The sequence below is a fragment of the Symphodus melops genome, assembly GCF_947650265.1.
Source record: "Symphodus melops genome assembly, chromosome: 11".
Lineage (NCBI taxonomy): Eukaryota > Metazoa > Chordata > Actinopteri > Labriformes > Labridae > Symphodus > Symphodus melops.
Window position 1 is genome coordinate 10,883,508 of NC_136701.1, and position 19,296 is coordinate 10,902,803.

Sequence of the window (19,296 nt, forward strand, 5' to 3'; positions counted from 1 at the left end):
TCTAAAGAGAGCACATACCTGAGGAGAAGGTTTTTGTTCAACAATGGAAAGCCATTGTGGTTCTGTTGAGATAGGGAAAAAAAGAAAGAATTGAATTGCTTTTTATATTTTGGCTCAACAGTTCCCAGAGATATGAGACAAAAGAAGGAGAAAAAAAATATTTATTCAAGACCTAAATGGAATGGAATTCTTTTTTCATCCTGCTGGTTAACACGCGTGACTCAAATGCACATGTGTAAGCATTAACTTTACACATGCATCAATGTTTGGAGGGATTTTAGGGCAAGTGGGGTGCAATGTAGTCTGAGCTCTCAGTCCATACTCCATACTGACTGGTGTGTGACTTGAATCAGGGACTCTCAAGTAATCAAGTCAAGTCTCCATGTATTATGCTGATACCATCCTTATGGATTGCATGAAAATGATGTAGCTCATCTGTTTTAAATTTTGGTCATAAAGATTAATGTAAAATGAAGCCCTGTTTTTCTTCAATATGATTGACATTTTTATGCAATGGCCATTTAATGCATGTGAATTAAATTACTTAATATTGCTATTGTAAGTGGAACCACCCTTTACAACCACTCAAGGTTCTTTGCAACACATGCATAGAATGTTATTTTATTTGGGTCCTCTGTGAATGGCTAGAGGAGTTGTTCTTCTCTCAAAAAATCTGCTCAGGGAGTATTCACTGTATTGTAATAAACTGTGTTTGCTGTTACAGTAAATGTGATATGTGCAACTCTATGGCCTTAGGGAGGCCTACGTATTCAATGTAGACAATGTTGCTTATTGATTTTTATGTAGCTTTCTGCTGTCTAACACAAGCACATAAACCTTTGACCAATTCACAAACTGAGTTGAGACAAAAAAAGTTCCTTGTTTCTGTCAAACATTGTCAAATAATCTTCAGAAACAATTGAGAGAACAACCAACGAAATCAATCTTCTTTTTTTTTTTTTTTTTTTTTTTTTTTTTTTAACTTACTTTAGGTAAAGGCCAGTATAAATTCTTTATGAGCAATTCTTGCAAAACTCCAGTTAGGTCAGACCAAGTACCTTTCAAGCAGAGTAGAGGCCTTGCAGAATCAAAGCAGTTACTCCTTCACAGCAAAATATCGCAGACCACCCCTGCAGCCGATGCTGCGTGGCGAGGTCAAAGTCAACTTGCAGCAGGTCATGGCCTCAGCTAGGCACTGTCAAAAACTCAGAACAGAAAAGCAACTTTAGTTGTACATTTGAAAAGAGTATTTTTCTCATGAAGATTTACAGATCCTGAGTGTTTTTTAAAAAAAATTTTTTACGACATCTACATTCATATGCAGTCACACTTTTGAGTTTCTCACAATAATCACACTTCCCACTGCTTTGCTGCAGGCGCTGGCTGTGAAGTTGTTTGCTCAAGGGCACAGGGATATTGGCTGCTGAGGGACGAATATGGGTTCAAATAAAGACCAGCATGGCTCAGATGAATATTGAAGTCGCTGTTATCATTTGCAGACAATAATCTTTTACAAGGGATATTTCTAGTGCCGTATATCCTGCATTAAGACACAAACCACAGAGGAAAGCAACAAGGCAGAACTAAAAATAAATCAATCACTGAAATGTCAAGCCTCAAGTCACAAGGATGCACTGATGTACCGTAACATATCACTGAGGTTACTGTTAATATTGTTTTTTCAAGCATTAGTTCATGCAAGATGATAGCAGATACACAAACAGGAGACATTTGTTTAAATCTGTGTCTTCCAGGTTAAAGAAAAAAGCAAAACAGTGTTTGAGACAGAGCTTTAATAAAAACAATATTTTCCCTGTTTCTGTATTGTGAAATCTAATCTCCTGTGTTGACATGTGATTTCAGCTGTTCTATGTTTATTTTATCACAGACAATAGGGTCTCTCAAACAATACCAGAAGAAGAAGAAAAGAGGGAAAAAAGATCTTTATCTCAGTATTTCATCAGATAAAACTTTGTTGCTTTTCTCTCCCCTTTTCTTTCTCTCTGTTTCTGCTCGCTGTAATTGGAAAACAGGCTCCCTCTAATGATGTTTACTCAGCTGTGTTGTGATTCTTACAGCCTTGTCCACATCTTACGCGAAGCCAAACATACAGAGCAGGGTTTTTAGCTCTTTTTAAATAAGAAGCGGAGGAAAGAAAGACACATACATGGGAAGAAAAAGTCCTGCTCGCGCTCCTGTTGACTCATACTTATAGCCTAATGCGAGGAGGCCATAGAGTGGAGTCCACACCGTGGAGGAACATTAAAGGAAATAGTGAGGCATGAAACAAATAAATACAGCTGGCAAAACACTACCATACGGGATCAGATATTTTCTGTGGAAAGATCAGGGGGAGCGATGAGAGTAGTTTAGATAGTGCTACATAAAGTGTGACCTGTGATATATACGGAAAATAGTACACTTAGCTAGAAATATAAAACACCATAGTCACCGACCCTGAGGTAATACTGCAGAATTCTTGAAAGGATTTTGTAGTCTTTGACTCTGCAGACAGTTTACATGCAGCAGGACTTACAGAGATGACAAATTGACAGGGATATGTTAGAGAAAAGAGACCTGGCACAGTGAGAGTGGAAGAAGGAGAAGGTGAAATGCTAACTAAATATATGAATATCAATAGTTTAATTCAGTTCATGTGAAAAGGGGAATTGTAGAATTAGCAGAGGTCAGTAATTTTAGTGATATTATTTGTAATGCGCTTTAACAGCAAAATAATTAAAACAATTCAAGTTGGGGATACAATCCAATCATTTTCTTTCATCTATACTGTTTAACACATCTCTCAAATGCACATGTGTAAACATTCACTTTACACATGCATCAATGTTTGGAGGGATTTTAGGGCAAGTGGGGTGCAACGTAGTCTGCCAGAGCACCCAGTCCATACTCCATACTGACTGGTGTGTGACTTGAATCAGGGACTCTCAAGTAGTCAAGTCTCCATGTATTATGCTGATACCATCCTTATATATTGCATGAAAATTATGTAGCTCATCAGCTTTAAATTTTGGTCATAAAGATTAATGTAAAATGAAGCCCTGTTTTTCTTCTATATGGTTGACATTTGTATGCAATGGCCATTCAATGCATGTTAATTAAATTAAACGTATTTATATTGTAAGTGAGTTAGGGTTACAATCCAATTAAAAACACAAATTGTTGGCTAACATTAATTGTTGTAATTTTCCAATGTTTAACTGCAGACATCCTTTTCTCCATTTTATTATTTTTTAAAGGATTTTGTCATGAGCTGGATAATGAGACATTACACAAGAACAGGAAAAAGAACATTTCCAGTCCTTTGGTTACTCAAAGCGCTTTTACAATGCATGACATGCCACGCAGAGGTTTCTATGTAAAGTGACCATCGCGAGTAAATAATCCCACTCATGCACATGGCGCTGGCCCAGCAAGGACTAATTCAGGGTTAGGTGTCTTGCTCAAGGACACATCGGACATGTTGCTGCTGGAGCTGGGGATCGAACCCCCAACCCTCCAGGTGAAAGATGACTGACTCTGCCTGATTTTAATTATCCATGGGAGACATACAATGTTATGTTTAAAAGATCCCAGCCTATCAGTGACCTACCAGGCAGGCTGACAGGCCCTGTAAGCTGGAAGGCCATCAAAATATGTTTGAAGCTCTATTGTCCTTTCAGATCCATCTGAAAGTCATGTGACATAACGCTTGATAACTCTAAAATGAAGCATTTTTTTAGCCTTAGAGTACGGTGCCCAGATTGAAAGGCTCTTTGAAGGCGGGAAGTTATTACAAAATACTTTCATCTCACCGCTGCAAGGACCTTTGATTAGCAGAACATCGCTATCGTGAAATGAAGCCAGCAAAATAAAAAGGCTTCAGAAGGGTCAAGTGCTTACCGACCTTACAAGTATAAATTCTGAAGCCATGCTTCAAAAATATCCATGAATAATGAATCAAATTATTTCTCTACAGACGTCACTCAGACAGCAGCGCTGTTAACCTGGCAGCTTCTGGAGAAGATGAACAAAAAACGAGTAATAGAATGACCATCCATCCTCCTTGACATTTGGAAACACTTCAAAGAGGTCCTCTGTGCAGCCATCATTCCAGCCTTCAGCTCTAGTCAGATGTGAGGAAGAGTGAGCCATCTGAGAACTCTTAATATGTCAAGAAATTGCCTTTCAAACCACTCAACTTGATAGTGATTATAGCACTGCTTCAGAAAGGTTCTTCAGTGCAGCTTTCTTGCCAAACTTCCTTTGACTCTAACTGATCTTCATTTGGAAACATAACATAACGTTTATTACACAAGATGCTAAATGGCATGTCATATAAAAAGTAAGCCTGGCTGAATCTTTGTAAGTAGGCATATTGTTCATCTGTGACATACACCCTACAAAGACATAAGAAATAATATATTCTATTAATTGCATTGCTTTTGGTTTTCATTGTCATAGATGTAAAAGGAATAATGGTTGGAATAATGTTGTGTCAGCACACGAGGCAACAAATGTCGTTGTACAAAACAACAGTGTTAATAAGCAGACTGAAGCCTACTGTATATGGCAGATTTTCTTTGCAGCGTGTGTGTTAGTGTGTGTGTGTGTAAGACAGAGGAAGAGAACAAGCACATTTTAGCTTGAAGGAACAAAAGAAATCAAAGTCTTTGGAAATAAAGTAAAATTGCCTTTTAAGCACTTTCATTAAAAATGTCATTGTATGAACAATAGACTTTTAAATTGTAATTGAACATGTTTTTTAATATTAACATTTAACAGTAACAAGAAAAGATTTGTGAGAAAAAAAAGAAAAACAATTGTCAAACTCGCCTACTTTCTTCCATCAGAGCACTTGCTAATACCTTTTGAGGAGTATAACATCATTTCCATTTGTCTGCCTGAGTGCAAGAGTTGTGTGCAGTGATTGCCGACTGGAGCCCCGGCTGGCTCTCTTAAGGCGGACAGCACCTTTATGGCTGAGAGTGGAAAACAGCCTCTGAATAGAAGAGAGGGAGTTGAGGTGGCAGGCAAAGATGAAAGCTGCAGCTAAAGTGGTGAGACTGGCATTTGTGAGAGTCAGGACCTGCAGGGTTTAACACTATGCTACATTTTTCACTCGGGTATAAGAAATGATGGATGTTGGAAAAGTGCAGGGTATGAAATGTAATCACATACAAGTACAAAGATATAATCCCCTGAAGAACATTTTTACTATTTAAGCATTTCTGTGTTATTTTCTTTTTACATTTTACATCTTGATATGTTTTCTGTTGTCCTTGTTATGCTTAGTCGATTCTTCATGACATGAACAGCAGAATACACAGAGGAATAATTTTTGTTATATCGTGTTGTCTAATCAATTTAGGTAAAAATGAGTGTTTGTTTGTGATGCCGTGTGCAATGATAGCAAATAGTAATTACTTATTTTATTACCCAGTTTGTTTTAAAATGTAAGAAGTAAAGCGTACAGGACTTTTGTGTTAATTTCACATGGTTTTAATTGATTTTGGCGCCCCCTGTGGGGAAAGCATTCTACCCCGCTGGAACAGTTGCATGCATTAAAGGTAACTACTGTATGCAGAAAGAGTCAAACTTGTCTCTGATAGTCTGGTTTGCTTTTTGTAGCTTGTATAAAGGCATCAGTATTCATTTCAGTCTGTCTCATAACAAGCTGAGCTTTTGACACAGTACTGTCGCTTTAAGAACAGTTATGTAGTATTTGTTTTCTTTATATCTGCATGCTTTGAGCAGTGTGTGTGCCGGGAAAGTGTATGCATGCATAGGCAGGGGGCTGATCTGTTATCTTACACAGTCACCCCACCTTCATCTGCACTTAACTTCTCATTAGGGACTCGTGTGACACAGGGCAACAACCTGTGACCAACTAGAAATGGAATATGGACGATGATAGCAGGGGGAGGGATGCAGGGTTAAAGGAGCGAGATCAGAGGAGGATATCGGAGGTGGAGCTGTTTGTGTGACTTGTTGTCACTTGTCAGGTACGGCGGCCACTAGCCTTGAGATACTTGGCTGTTGTCTGCGAGTGCTTTATCATCTTGATAAATGCAGCCTTGAAGCAGTGCACTATCAGCACGCTCAGGGGCATGAGACACACTCTGACTAATGAAAAGAGAAGGTCAAGGAGAGGGAGGGAGGAAAGGGAAGGGGAGGTACACAACGTGCTGAATTAGGAGAGGAAAGGGTAAAAAAAAGATGTGGTTGTAAAAGAACAGGACAGGGTGTCACATGCGACATGAAAGGTTTCTGTGTTGAAGAAAGAGAATGCTAATTTCCTGTTTGTAACATCCTGCATTGTGGGAGTATGTGTGCGGTGTTTGTTCTGCATTGTGTGTAAAGTAAGTGTTACAAACCCTTCCAGCTGCTAACTCTATTATACTTAAGAACAGAAAACTCCATCTACAGACAAGCCACACAGAACGTTGTTATGGGGATTCTTACTGCTGCAATTATTTCCAGCTTCACCCTTTCAAAACATCCATTGCACCATATTTGTGTCACTATGGCTCTAATTACATTTGACAAGAGGGGTTACATTAATTTTCTTGTACCTGCATTACTGACATATTCATCCTATCTTGAGTGTTATTACAGCAGGTGTTGAGAAAAATCTCAAGCCCAGAGTTAATTTTGGAGTTGTCAAAGTGACAGCGCTGAGCCCGCGAATCCTTTTGGGCTCATTACCATAGTCTGCTGAATCTATTGGCAGGGTCCCGCATGGCTGGGCAGACGCTGCTCCAGCTTTGCCGTCAGATAGAAGCAATGATCAGGGGGGTTAACAGATGCTACTCAGTCTTTGGGGTCACTTCCACTCTATTCCCACTGTTGGCACTCAGACGGACGACAACAACCATCCCACTACCACAACTAAGATTTTTTTTCCCTCTCGTAGCCCTCAAATATAAATCCATGAAGCAGTTTGTGAAATTCATAATTGGAAGTCAAAGGTCAGTCTGCGCCTTTAATCCCTTCCTTCCCCTTCTTCTCTTTCTTCTGCAGAAAAAATGTCTACATAAAGCTTTGAAAAACTGTCTACAGTGCAGTTGACTTGCTCTGAGGGAGCTCTCTCTTCCAATACTTGGTAATGAGGAATGTGCAATTAAGTGGGCTCGAGCAAGAGGAAGTGCACAACAAAGGGGGGAGGGGGAAACATCGAAAGACAGCACAATGCTGCGAATTACACTGAACTATTTATTTTCTATACAGGCGTAGGCTTGCTAAGAAGACACTAAATCTTAATCAGGAAATGGCTTTATTGACGATGCAGTGACCAGGAGGAAGGGGAGACACATCTATAAGATAAACTATTGATCAAAGTCAATAACAATGTTTTGGTTTGTTGATGATTTTTCTTGCTTTTTTTCTATTTTTCTTTTGAAATTATAGATTTGATCAATTTAGGAATATAATCAACAGAGGAAATGTATAGACATATGTATGAAAATAATCAGAAATTATAGTGTGAATAATTTATAGTAAGGGCAAAATCAAATACAGTTAAATTGTACTTCAGGCAGTGATTTTGTTAACAGTTTTGTACCTTAAAGGTCATATTATGCCCTGTTTGGACGTTCATATATCTAAAGTATGATCACAATCGCTAATGTTTTTTAAAAAGTGCCTTTTTTCATGTACTGCCGCTTCATACAGGCTCACTCATCTGCCTGTATTTCTAATACTCAGAATCCCCCACAAAGAGAGACAGATAAACAGACACACAAAGGGTCCCCACGTGTGATTGGTTGGCGATCTGCTCTCTCTTAATTGCTCAGTCGTTCGACTTTGTTCTTGGATATGTCCCGCCCCTTTTACCATAATGAGAATGAGGGGAGCTTGAACTTGCTACTACGAGCCAATGGGCTTGGATCAGTGGTTTCTTTGTTTTGTGAAGTCACAAGAGTGTGTTTCATGCAGCTATTGCTACAGCTAACAGGAGGAAGTAAGAGAAGCTGCATTTCTGCGGACTTTGAACTTTTGCACATAGATGTACCTAAACATGCACAAGACACCTGGAAACCACAATAAAGATCATATAAAACCAGAAAAAGCATAATATGGGACCTTTAACTAAAGCTAGATTTCTGTTAGTATTATTTTTTCAGTATGTTGACAGGAGGGAGGGCAGGTGATGAGTTAAGAAAAATGTACCTTTTATGGTATAAACAGAGTACATTTCAGAGTTAACAATCAAGTTATTATTTTTTTTATCACTATGACTTTCATTGAAACTGGTCACAAGTTTCGTTTTCTCATAAGTAAGCAGTTTTTTTCTTGTTGGAGCTTGTTTTACATTCCTCTTTAGATCTCATCATCTTTTAATCCTTACGCTCATTACTTACTTACTTACGATGTCGAGGCTGTGGAGAAAATTATGTATCTGTCAGTTGGAAGTCAGCAGCATATTAGAGATCAGATGGAGTCTACCTTTGTTTTGGTCATAAATTAGTCCCCTGATCAGAGATATTGATCACACACTTTACACTCTGTCAGCCCGTCCTGTTCTATCTGACTGCAATTCAGTTTGATTCACATTTAACCTCAGATAACAGTTCAATTGTGTCATCATCTTAATGACATAAAAGAACATGAACACATCAGCAACAGAATATACACACCTGTTAGTACGAGCATACTACAATACAAAGGAAACAGAGATTTTCATCTTTCTCTTATCTGTTCATGGTGATTATTTTACAAGTGTAACTTCATTGCTCTGTAAAAAAAAATAAGACTTCTGCTTGCTCTTACCAATCGAATGAGAAAACTGACAACATAAAGGTACATCATAGATGTGTCAACATTGAAAGAAAAACAAATCTCTGAGTTTAAATAGTTTGTTTTTTTTCTCAAGAAAACTGCTTTAAAAAAAAGAACATTTCGATTTGAACTGACAAAAAGAAACTGTGAGAAATCAATAAACATGTCTGCAACAATTTCACCTTCACCAACATGCACTCTAACTGCAGCTTTTCCATTCTCTATGATCTTCGGATTTTTTTTTTTTTTACAACCATTTAATAAGAAAGACTGTTTGTAGCACTTGAGAAGTAATGATACTTCAAAACTCCTGCAATATAAAAAAATCCAACCAAATTTAATAGGAGAAAATATAAAACATCTAAGGCTTAACTTGTTGCATTAGAAAAAACGATTTACTCCCGATATTAAAAAGTCTGATTTAAGATCGTTTTATTTTCTGCATCAAATTCTTATGTTTTCTCCTTTAATAGCTAAAGTCTGATTGTCATCTCACTAATGCTTCAAAAATAGCCATAAATATCAGAGAACAGCTTTTATAATAGTGCTCTAATTGTGATCATTGGCTGAAAGGGGTCACGCTTTTGCACGGTAAATGTAATGCACAATAATTATCCCTGAATGCATTTGTGAGTCCTGTGACTGGGATACTGTTGCTGTGTGTGACTGTAATCTCAGCTGTAATTTGTTATGGATGTATTGCTACGTGGGAAGAAGACTCATTGATAGCATTTGGCACACAGTGCTGTTAGGATGAAGCACTTAGGCGAGCCAGTCAATCTGAATATCACAGACAGAATGAGTCAGGAGGAGTGTGTTTGTTAGCAGAACATGCAGCGTAATCATCAGTCCTTAGCAATCCAATGAAGAGTCATCATTAGATGTTTTTTAACATAATGCTGCCATCTAATATTACCTTAATGCTTGTAAAGGCTCACTGCCGATGTGTGCCTCATTACCTTGCTACATTGGTCATTTCATTTCAAGGGTCTGATTTTCATTAACTGCTCTGCCCTCCTACCCATTAGCAGAATGAAAGCTTGGCTGCAACCATCTGGCTGCCAACCAGACCTAAGGGCTTCTTTATGGCTCCACAGAGCTTCACTGAAGGGAGAGTTGCACTATTAGAGTCTTTTCTGAGGCAGGCCACAGGGAGTATGCGAGTGATGTAAGGAGTCGAGGACGTGGAGGGAAACAGAGAGATAAATTTAGATGAAAAACAGAGACGCTGGTGCAGCGACAGTGGGGAGGCAAAGTGAGACAAAGTCAAATGGAAGCTGGAAGAAAAGTCAACGTGGAGACGGGAACAAAAGCAACAGCAAGAATACACGAGTAGTCAGTGTGCAGTGAGAATTACATTTTATTTCTGTAACATAGATACACGTTAAAAGCAGGTCAGGACGGATGGCTATCCACTAATGAACCTGGTTCTGCTAATGCTCTCTGCCTACACAAAAGGGACATTTTTTCTTATATTTTCTTCTTTGCCAATGTTGCTAATGTACAAAACACTAATTCCACATCCGCCAACACTGCCTCACTCCCCAAAAAAATCAACTCACACTCTAGCTCACACACATAGACAAAAGTAAAACACTGTAAAAACTTTCACATGCACATGTTAGATAATAAAGTAAAACATATGCAAACATTTTTGTAAATACATGTCACACTAAACCAAAAACCCAAATGCACGAGTCAGGAGGCAAAAGCAGATTCAAAGTCTGTTTAATAACAAGCAGGGTCAGTACACAGAAATCCAAAAGTCACTATACGCAAACAGGTCAGGTCAGAAGGGAAAACTAGAATTTGATGCTGACACAAGGTACAAGACAAACTGGCACAGAAGGAGGGAAACAAACAGAGACAATATACTGGAGGGAGGTGGAGACAACAGGACACAGGTGAGACACGTCAGGTAATCAAAAGTGTGAGAGATGCTGAGCGGAGGGGCAGGAAGGATCAGTCCTGAAATGAGACAGAGTAAACTACCAAAATAAAAGACAAACGTAAGACATAAAACATGAGGAAAACAGAATGAAATGTATAACTTAACCCAGCGCTGTATATATATATACATACCCACTGGGACAACCTTTTCCCAATTTTAATGTACAATTTAACATTATTTTTCAGTATTTTTTTTCCCCAATCTTTCAGAATAGATTTTTTACTCATACCATGCCTATCAAAGAGTTTTTAATATATATATTTCTTCAAGAATCAAAAAGTGCCAAGTTCCTGTAATAGCATTTTTGCTATGGTCTATAGTTAAAATGTAGTGAACGATCTACCTTCACAGATTTAAATTGATCTTAGATAGAGACAGAGGAATGAACGATTGTGTGATACGATGTTAGAAAAATGAACATTTTAAAACATCTTTATTTTCCTTTGCCAAGAGACATACAGACTTTTTATGATGTGAAATTACCACCAGTCTCAGTGAGTTGAGACTAAGGGGCTAAAGGTGTGACAGAGAAAGTGAAGATGTGGTAGAGTCATTATTCCTCTAATGATAGCTCATCAAACCTTGCTTAATGTGGGACTTTACCTCCTAATAACTAGTGTGCATTTGCGAACCTTTTACGAGTGGTGTTTTTTTGAAATAGCATCTGCTTACATGACATTTCAGTATCTTCAATGAAGTCTGACTCTGGTTCTCTTCCTGAGCTATAATACCCCTCCCCCACTTCCATCCCCATCCAGGTCTTCTAATTGCTTTTAGTGTCTTGCAAACCGACTGCCACACACAAAAACATAAACCCCCTTCTAAACAGCAGAATATGTTGTTGCTTTTATCTTCATGTTATACAGGGAACACCAATGTATTTGTATTTGTTATTGTTTACGCATCACTTATGTTGAATCCTCTGTCAGCATGAACATAATGTGGGCACATGGCAATTATTTCCCTGCCTATATAAAACCTTTTTATTTATTGTTAAATCAGGCTAGTGTGACCTAGATAAATAAAGGGGGTGTAATGATAAGCAAAGCAGATAGTATCTAGTGATGCTTTTTATGATTTCAATTTCATAATTTGACGAATATTTTAATAAAGGTATTCACAATAATTTCCGTAAAATCACTTTTGTCATGCTACGATTGAAAGATTATGTTATTTATAAGAAATGGAAGAGGGAATGTAGGATGGTTCACTTTACTCGTAAATAAGAATAATCATGTCCTACACCGTATTGATCTTTTCACTTGCTGATGCACAGGGAGGTCAAAGGTCAGCCCTTAGAGCTGGTACAGAAGAGGATTATTACTTCAGATAGGTAACTTTCTTCAAACACTAGAGAATAAACCCAAGTCTTTTGGATTGTGTTATTGTTTATTATATCTTTGATGCAGTTTTGTATCCCTTTGCTTCACAAAATACTGTATTTGCAGGTTATGCCTTACCTGCTGTAACCAATCGAAGAATACCACTTTATTCATTTAAGTCGAGTTCCCCTGCAAGCACTTTGCAGACATACATCAGTGGAAAATAGATACAGCCCTGAGACATAAAGTGAACCAAGCAGAGGGACAGAAAAAAAGGTGACCTAAGAGACTCGGAGCGTGGCATGATTATTTCCAGCACCTGAGGAAAGTCTTCCCTCAGGGCTCGTCATGCACAGCGGGGTCTGGAAATGGGACAAAAAAAGAAATCCACTGAGTTGTGACGCAGGAGTGCTAAAAAAGTAGTCAGGAGAGTGTATGCAAAAGTTAAGTTAAAAGTATTGCAATGGCATTGAGATAATAAAATCATAAGAAAGGTGGCCTAATAATATAACATCACTCCCATTAAAGGCCATTTGGGACTCCTGATAGGAAATACTGAACTTTTATATTCAAACAAAATGAAGTTTGGCTTCTGTGAAGAACAATGTTCAATCGTTTATATTCTGCCCATGCATGTGTTTAACTCCATCTTAATGTACTGTGTATCAAAGTGAACTGTACTCTATGCATTTTATACGTAAATCAACCTCCGTTGAGTTTTAAATGAAAAAGTATACAGTTTCCACTTACAGAGGGAATCTTTCCTGAACATAGTGCATCCATAAAGCTACACCCCAAAAAAAAGAGATTCTACATCCAAATTGTTATGCCTTATAATGACATTTAAATATATATAAGAACATTAAAGCTTTTGTAAGTGCTTTACTGTATGTTTGTTGGAGTTCTGTATTTCCCCTCATTTTCTTTCTGTATATGCTTTTTCTTTTCTTCGACTGGATTACGTACAACAACTAGATAGTGGTCTAAAAGAGATCAAATGATGGATTAAGTTGAAGATAATAAAACGAGACAACAAACAAACTCTGTGCTTTAGTTAAGTCACAAGATTATCATCATCAAATCCTTATCATAGCCTACTAGATGTCTGTTTTTCTTTAAACCTTAGTGTGATTCTAATGCAGATGCAGAATGTTAAATAACCAGAAACCAGAAAGTATTACTTTTACTGTGAAAAAAGAAAAGGGGGGAAAGAGGGCAGAATCATTGCGAGAAAACTAAGTTGTAAGAGGCTGTTCCCTGAGCTGTCGCTAGGAGCTGTCCGCGGTGCTGAAGCTCGCTGCCTGCTCTCTCCATGTGCTGCCTGCTCACACAGACAAGAATCCGCTTACTGAGCGTCCAAATTAAACAGGGACGTCCGCGTTTCACTTGATTATTCTCAGCTGTCTTCACCCCGCCGACATATTCCGAAAGTGCAGCGACAAACCCCACGGCTCTGTTCGCGTTTTGTAGACGTCAAAACCCTCGCTTTGCTTGTTTTCTTTCTGCTTTTCATTTCAAAGCCCTGGAAGTATTCTTTTTCAACACAAAGACGTTTCTGTATCCTCGCGGAGAAGAGTCCCATCGACTTTAGACATGTGTGTGAGACAGGACTGTCAATTGAAGAGACTGTTGGCGGTTTTGATTCTCGCTGCTGCCGTGGCCACAATCCATGGACAAGGTAAGGAACTTGGGTCTTGTAGGGACTTTGTGGGGATTGTTTCGTGTACTCTCAAACTATACGAGGCAAGGGCAGAGCCAAGTGCTGCGCTGTGACACCAGGTGCACTAATGTCAGATCTACAAGTGTGTATGTGGAGGGTAAGCACAGTGGAATACTTATAATAGGTTTATTTGATATTTGATACCTTTACATTTGGATTCAAGAAAAAAACAATATCGCTCTCTCAAAAGTTGACACAGATTTCCCCATGAATATGTGCACACAATACTACGTTTTCTTTCAACCACAGAGATCATTTAAATATTTAAAAATAGAAGCAACAGAAATTACAAATTTCAAAGTGTTGCAACCTATATGCATCTTTCAAGTCTTAGAATTTTTTACATTTTCCACCAGGAAATATTACCAGACAATTGATTGTCAATCACAGCTTATAAAACCACTTTATATAGCTCTAAGTGCAAAAACACACATCACCACACACACATCCACATATAGCCATAGATACATGTGAACAACACGTGATAAAACTTCATAAGACATTCGCAAACTAGACCCCACTCTGAACCATATTCACCTCTAATGTGATGAGCCCTTCAAGTGATATGATGTGTTTGTGGAAATCCGGAGTAAACAGTCAGGAAGTGACTGTGCTCGGGCACAGAGGTCTGTGTGACAGACGGTGCTCGGTAATAAGACTCTAATCCTCAGGAATTGCTGAAGATTATTGACCAAGCTGTTTGACACAGTTGAGTGCTTGTGGAAGGATTCATGCACAGTGGCCTTGTCCTAATTATTTCTCTATTGTGCGTCCGCCCTCTCTTTATTATTCTGTGGGGCTATCTGTGGTTCAACTTGTCTGCACAGTTACTTCTTTATGTGGGGATCTCTCTCTCCTTTGTGAAGTCAGTGGAATTAGACATGAGCCATCTCCAGCAGAGCATGGAGTAAATGTACAGTATGGTATAGGGTAAGAGTAATTAAATGAAAATAATGTGGAAAAAACATGACGCAATATGTGAGTTTCTGCAAAACGAATCTCTGAGTGAAATGAAATTAATATATTTTTATATCAGAGCTTCATTTCTAAGCCTAACTTGATCTGAAATCAACATTAATAGAAAGAATTTGCACATTTCAACAGCAGGATAGAGAGGCAGTTGTGATTTAAAAAGTTCAAGTACCACATAATATCATAACAGCGTCTGCTGAATGCTTTTCTCATTGTTTTTCCAGTGAAGAATTAAATGAAAGCTATCTGTTCCATGCTGAAATTGAACACATTTATGAGGGGCAAGCAAGTGCTCAACAATGCAATAATTGTGATAATGAATTCACATTGCTGCGGCTGCTCGTGTCATCACATGTCAGCTCACCCAAGAGCTGTCTGCAATCTGGGAAAACAATATCTGAATCATAAAAACATCTGCCAGACAAATATCTAGAGGAAATATGCTGCAGGATTTCTGGACTGCACACAAATTGCAAACATCACATTTGTAGTACAGCCTAACAGCGTAGCACACTTTATCGTTATAATGTTTCATGTACTTTGTGAAAAAAACACACTCAGCAGTAGAACATAAGTGCACAGTGAGTATAAGGTGCATGAATTTATGAGGGTTTTCAGAGTCACTGAGTTCCATATATCCCAAGAACACACCTGCTCTTTCCCCTCTCTGCTCACAACTCCAGAGGGAGGACAAATGCACAGGGAATTATTTTTAGAGCAAAATAAAATTAAACAGCTTCCATTAGTGATTTCCTCGCCATAGCTCAGTCAGCATGTTGACGGCTTCCTGAATTCTCCGAGGTGGAAGGCCTGTTTCAGTTTTTTTTTAATACACATGGTTGCAATGTTTTGCCGTTGTCAGAAGTTTTAAAGCCGTAGGGATGTGTAAAGACAAGATTGAAGTTTTTGCTCCCTCATTTAATTTCAGCTTGTTGGTGAACAGTAACTGACGTCTGTTTCAAGGAAAATACAAACATCCATGCATCCTTTTTAACATCATTGGTCTAGAGATACTTTACAACTTTGGCAACTGTGTGATTTTTTTCTATATGCTGCGAACCCATTCACGTTATCTTGAGAAGAAAGTATCCTCTCAGTTGTAAATATGATGTATAAACTGCTTCAAAATGACAAGTAAATGAATGGTTGTTTGTTAACAGATGAGTTTTTTCTTTTCATTCAAAGCTTTACTGTTCCTTACACCTTTTGTAATCCTGGATGGATTTCAATCTTTTAAATAAGAACATACAGTGCATATCAGTCATTTTAAAATGTAAAGTTTGTATTATTGGAGTTGGTGGAATGGAAAATATTTAGACATTGTGAAATTGTCCCTGGAAAAGGAGATGTCGCACCTTGCGGCAGCACTGATGTCTTAGCACAGCAGCCAGGATTGTTGCATAGCATGCATTTTTAATTATAAGTAAACTTGGATGTGGATATCCAGATCATGAAAATGTATCAGAAAACAATGTTAAAATAGATGAATTAAAAGCTATTTTTTGACATTACAGCAAACTAATTTTGCAGAGTGTTTCTTAGTGTGACTACAACACTTTAATTTCCTTCATATGGTGAACATCAAACAATAAAACATGCAAATGACAAAAGCAAATGTAGCATGCAAGAAATAATTACCCACTGATTATGTTGAAAAACACAATCACAGGACTGTAGGCACAGAGCCGAGGGTTGTGACAAATAGGGTTACAAATTAATTGGTCAGGCCTTCTATCCCTTTAATATTTTTAAAAAAAAACATTAGAGGGGGTCATATTGAGTGAGAGAGAGAGAGAGAAGTCCAGATTGAAGGATAGTTGTTGAAATTCCAATCAGGACCTCTCACTTTTTGATGCACATCACCCTTAACTGCAAAACAACAAGAAAAACAAAATGGTTAGGCCCTACATCTTTCCCACACTTTTCATGAATTTCCAGCATTCAATAAGTGTTTTAGTCATGCAAACGTGACTCAATAGATTGTGTAAAGGGTTTTTCTTATATTTACATTTCACTTGTGTTTTTATTGCTCTCCCTGTTTGTGAAACTTCTCATGTGCTAGTCTTTCCATCTGTGTGTGCCCAATATTAAGTTACGTTTGCCCCTATGGCAACTGATACATCTGCCAGCTGCATCTTGTCTAAATGCATTTGATCAATAATATGAAATGTCAGTAAAATATAATTCCTCACTTTGTGCAGATTCAAATGGAATTATTTTTGTAAATATGTGAGATAAGCTCTGAAGCAAAAGTATTGATTTCAAAAGCTATGACCATACTGAGTATAGGGGTAGAATGCATGACAACCCCAAACCCATTTGAAACTATTTTATTTCACATAAGAAAGGGAGAACACTTCATTTGAACCTACCAGTGGTAGAGACTACCTCTAAACTTCACTCTTACATGAAGCACGTTATAACTTTTACAAACTGGGTCATGTTGGGTTCTAGATCAGACGCACACATCTTATCTTTCTCCCCAGGCCCTTCCATGAAAATAATATTCCCAAGTACTGGAAAATGTCAATATACTGTATCTACATTTACTTAAAAATCATATTTATGCCCGATTTTAATTAATCCTTTACAAACAGCTCCCATTAATAATATAAATATTTAAAATAAAAGTACACACTCTTGACCCAGATAGCTCACATCAATTAATGAAGAAGAAAAAATTATCTTAGCCCCCGTTTACTTAATCACGATTTACTGACACTCAACTGAGTGTTTTGCATTATAACTAATACACATTCTCGCAGACTGTTTAAACTGATCTGGGAGCTGCATAATGGAATGTTTTATGTATCCAAATGCTCAATAAATGAATCACGAGCACCTTCTGGATAACAGAGCTCTCCTTGAAATGTAACTTTTAGTCCAAAGAGTATGTATGTGTGGAACAGAAAGTCTTTGTTGTTTATTGTTTTATTTCATCATAAGGTAACCGTAGATTGAACACATCTGTCAAACGTTGCTCATTTCAGGACATACTGCAATTTACATCCAATTTGTCGTTCAGTGTTATCATGTTTTATACCCTGAAATGGAGAGGACAAAAACGGTTAAAGCATTCTACTATCATGATGAAGCTCGCTTAATTAACTTTTCATATTCAAACTACTGACAGTGATTGAGATATTTGACTCACAGACAGCGGGAACATATCTGTAGGCATGCTTTTGTACTGACATCTGTTGTCGGGGTAGAAAAGGGTCACTTCTGTTTCTAAATAGCATTTTGTGAATACTCATTCCACTCAAGACTAAATCTCTCCCTTTTGTCTGAGTCACATAACGCATAGAAACACAAGTTTTATGTTTCCCAGTTTTGGAAGTATTGTTCATATTGTTGGAGTAAATTGCCAGAATCATGGGATTAAAAACAACATATTTAGGGCAGATTGTTGCTTTGAGCCGTGTGCTTGAAAAGAAAGTGAACATCGTATAATTTCAGGGGAGGTAACAGAAATCATGCAACACCTGTTTGTTGGATTGCCAGTGATTAACTTCATCAAGGGCTATTCAGCATCTGTGTGCTGTCATAATTAGTTTAACTTTCCCAAGGCCTGTCAATGGTAAATGAGAGTCATTATACCAGAATGCCCCTCTTCAAGGCTTGGCGCCTGCCTGCCTCAGCCCCTCTCTGTGCCTGTCTCGCTCTCTTTCACTGCCTCCTAGGTGGAGCTCACAGCTTGGCTGAATGCGACTCATTTTCAGCTCTTCATGTGCAAATGCCTCTCTCGCTCCCTGAGAATGTTCTATGCATCCTAATTTGAATCATTGACTCATATACTCTCCCTCTAAAAAGTGTGGAGCTTTATTTGTAAAAAGAAACAAGTATTTTTTGCGAAGATCCTTCTGAATTTCATCAGTTTTCTTGGCATGGTTCTCCCTACAGCTGGTTTCACCCTATAGAAGTAAAGCCTGGTGATCTTACTCAAGCTAGCTGAACGTCAGCCAACCAGTATGAGCATTAGAACTCAGATGTTGAAAACATGACGTACATGGAGACCTGCTTTTATTTTGCTGTTGTGTGGTCAAATTGTAGAGTAAGCTCTAAGAAATAGGACAACCTGCCATATTGTATAAAGTATTTATATAAGTACGTTTTCATATCAGATTCTATGTACGGTGTTTTTTCTCCTCCATAAATTATTTATTGTAATTTTATTTTCCGTTTTTGTTATAGCAGACGAAGACATGCGTATAGTTGGCATTTCTTAAAAACTATATATAAATACCTGTTTTTTTATTAAACTCATAAAGTTGGCTCATTATGATTCTGATTCAAACCGTAGGATACTTTTTAAAATAAAAATATGATCATTTACATTTAAATAAAACTATTATATAACCATAATATAATAATAATATAATCTGGTAGAAATACAAGCACATGTTTACACAGTGGCACAATGTCTGCTATTATATGAGTGTATCTGGATTTACACATAGTGTCAGCTGTGGGCTCAAACATACAGCTCAACAACACAAAAAAAAGATGGAGAGGCTGAAAGCTGGAAGCTTTAATGTTTTAGGTTTTAGTGT

At 37.8% G+C, this 19,296-nt stretch overlaps 1 protein-coding gene across 2 annotated transcripts in view; it reads left to right on the plus strand.

Annotated features, from left to right (window-relative positions):
- The first annotated feature begins 13,277 nt into the window (after nucleotides 1-13,277).
- The window catches only part of LOC306831378 (seizure protein 6 homolog), a 94,542-nt gene continuing 88,523 nt past the window's right edge, over nucleotides 13,278-19,296 (plus strand). Inside the window, exon 1 of one of the 2 annotated variants that reach the window (XM_079355459.1) lies at nucleotides 13,278-13,729. In XM_079355459.1, the coding sequence (XP_079211585.1) occupies nucleotides 13,645-13,729 (85 nt within the window). In that variant the 5' untranslated portion in view covers nucleotides 13,278-13,644. The remainder of the gene's footprint in view (nucleotides 13,730-19,296) is intronic. The other variant, XM_079355460.1, reaches the window with a different exon arrangement.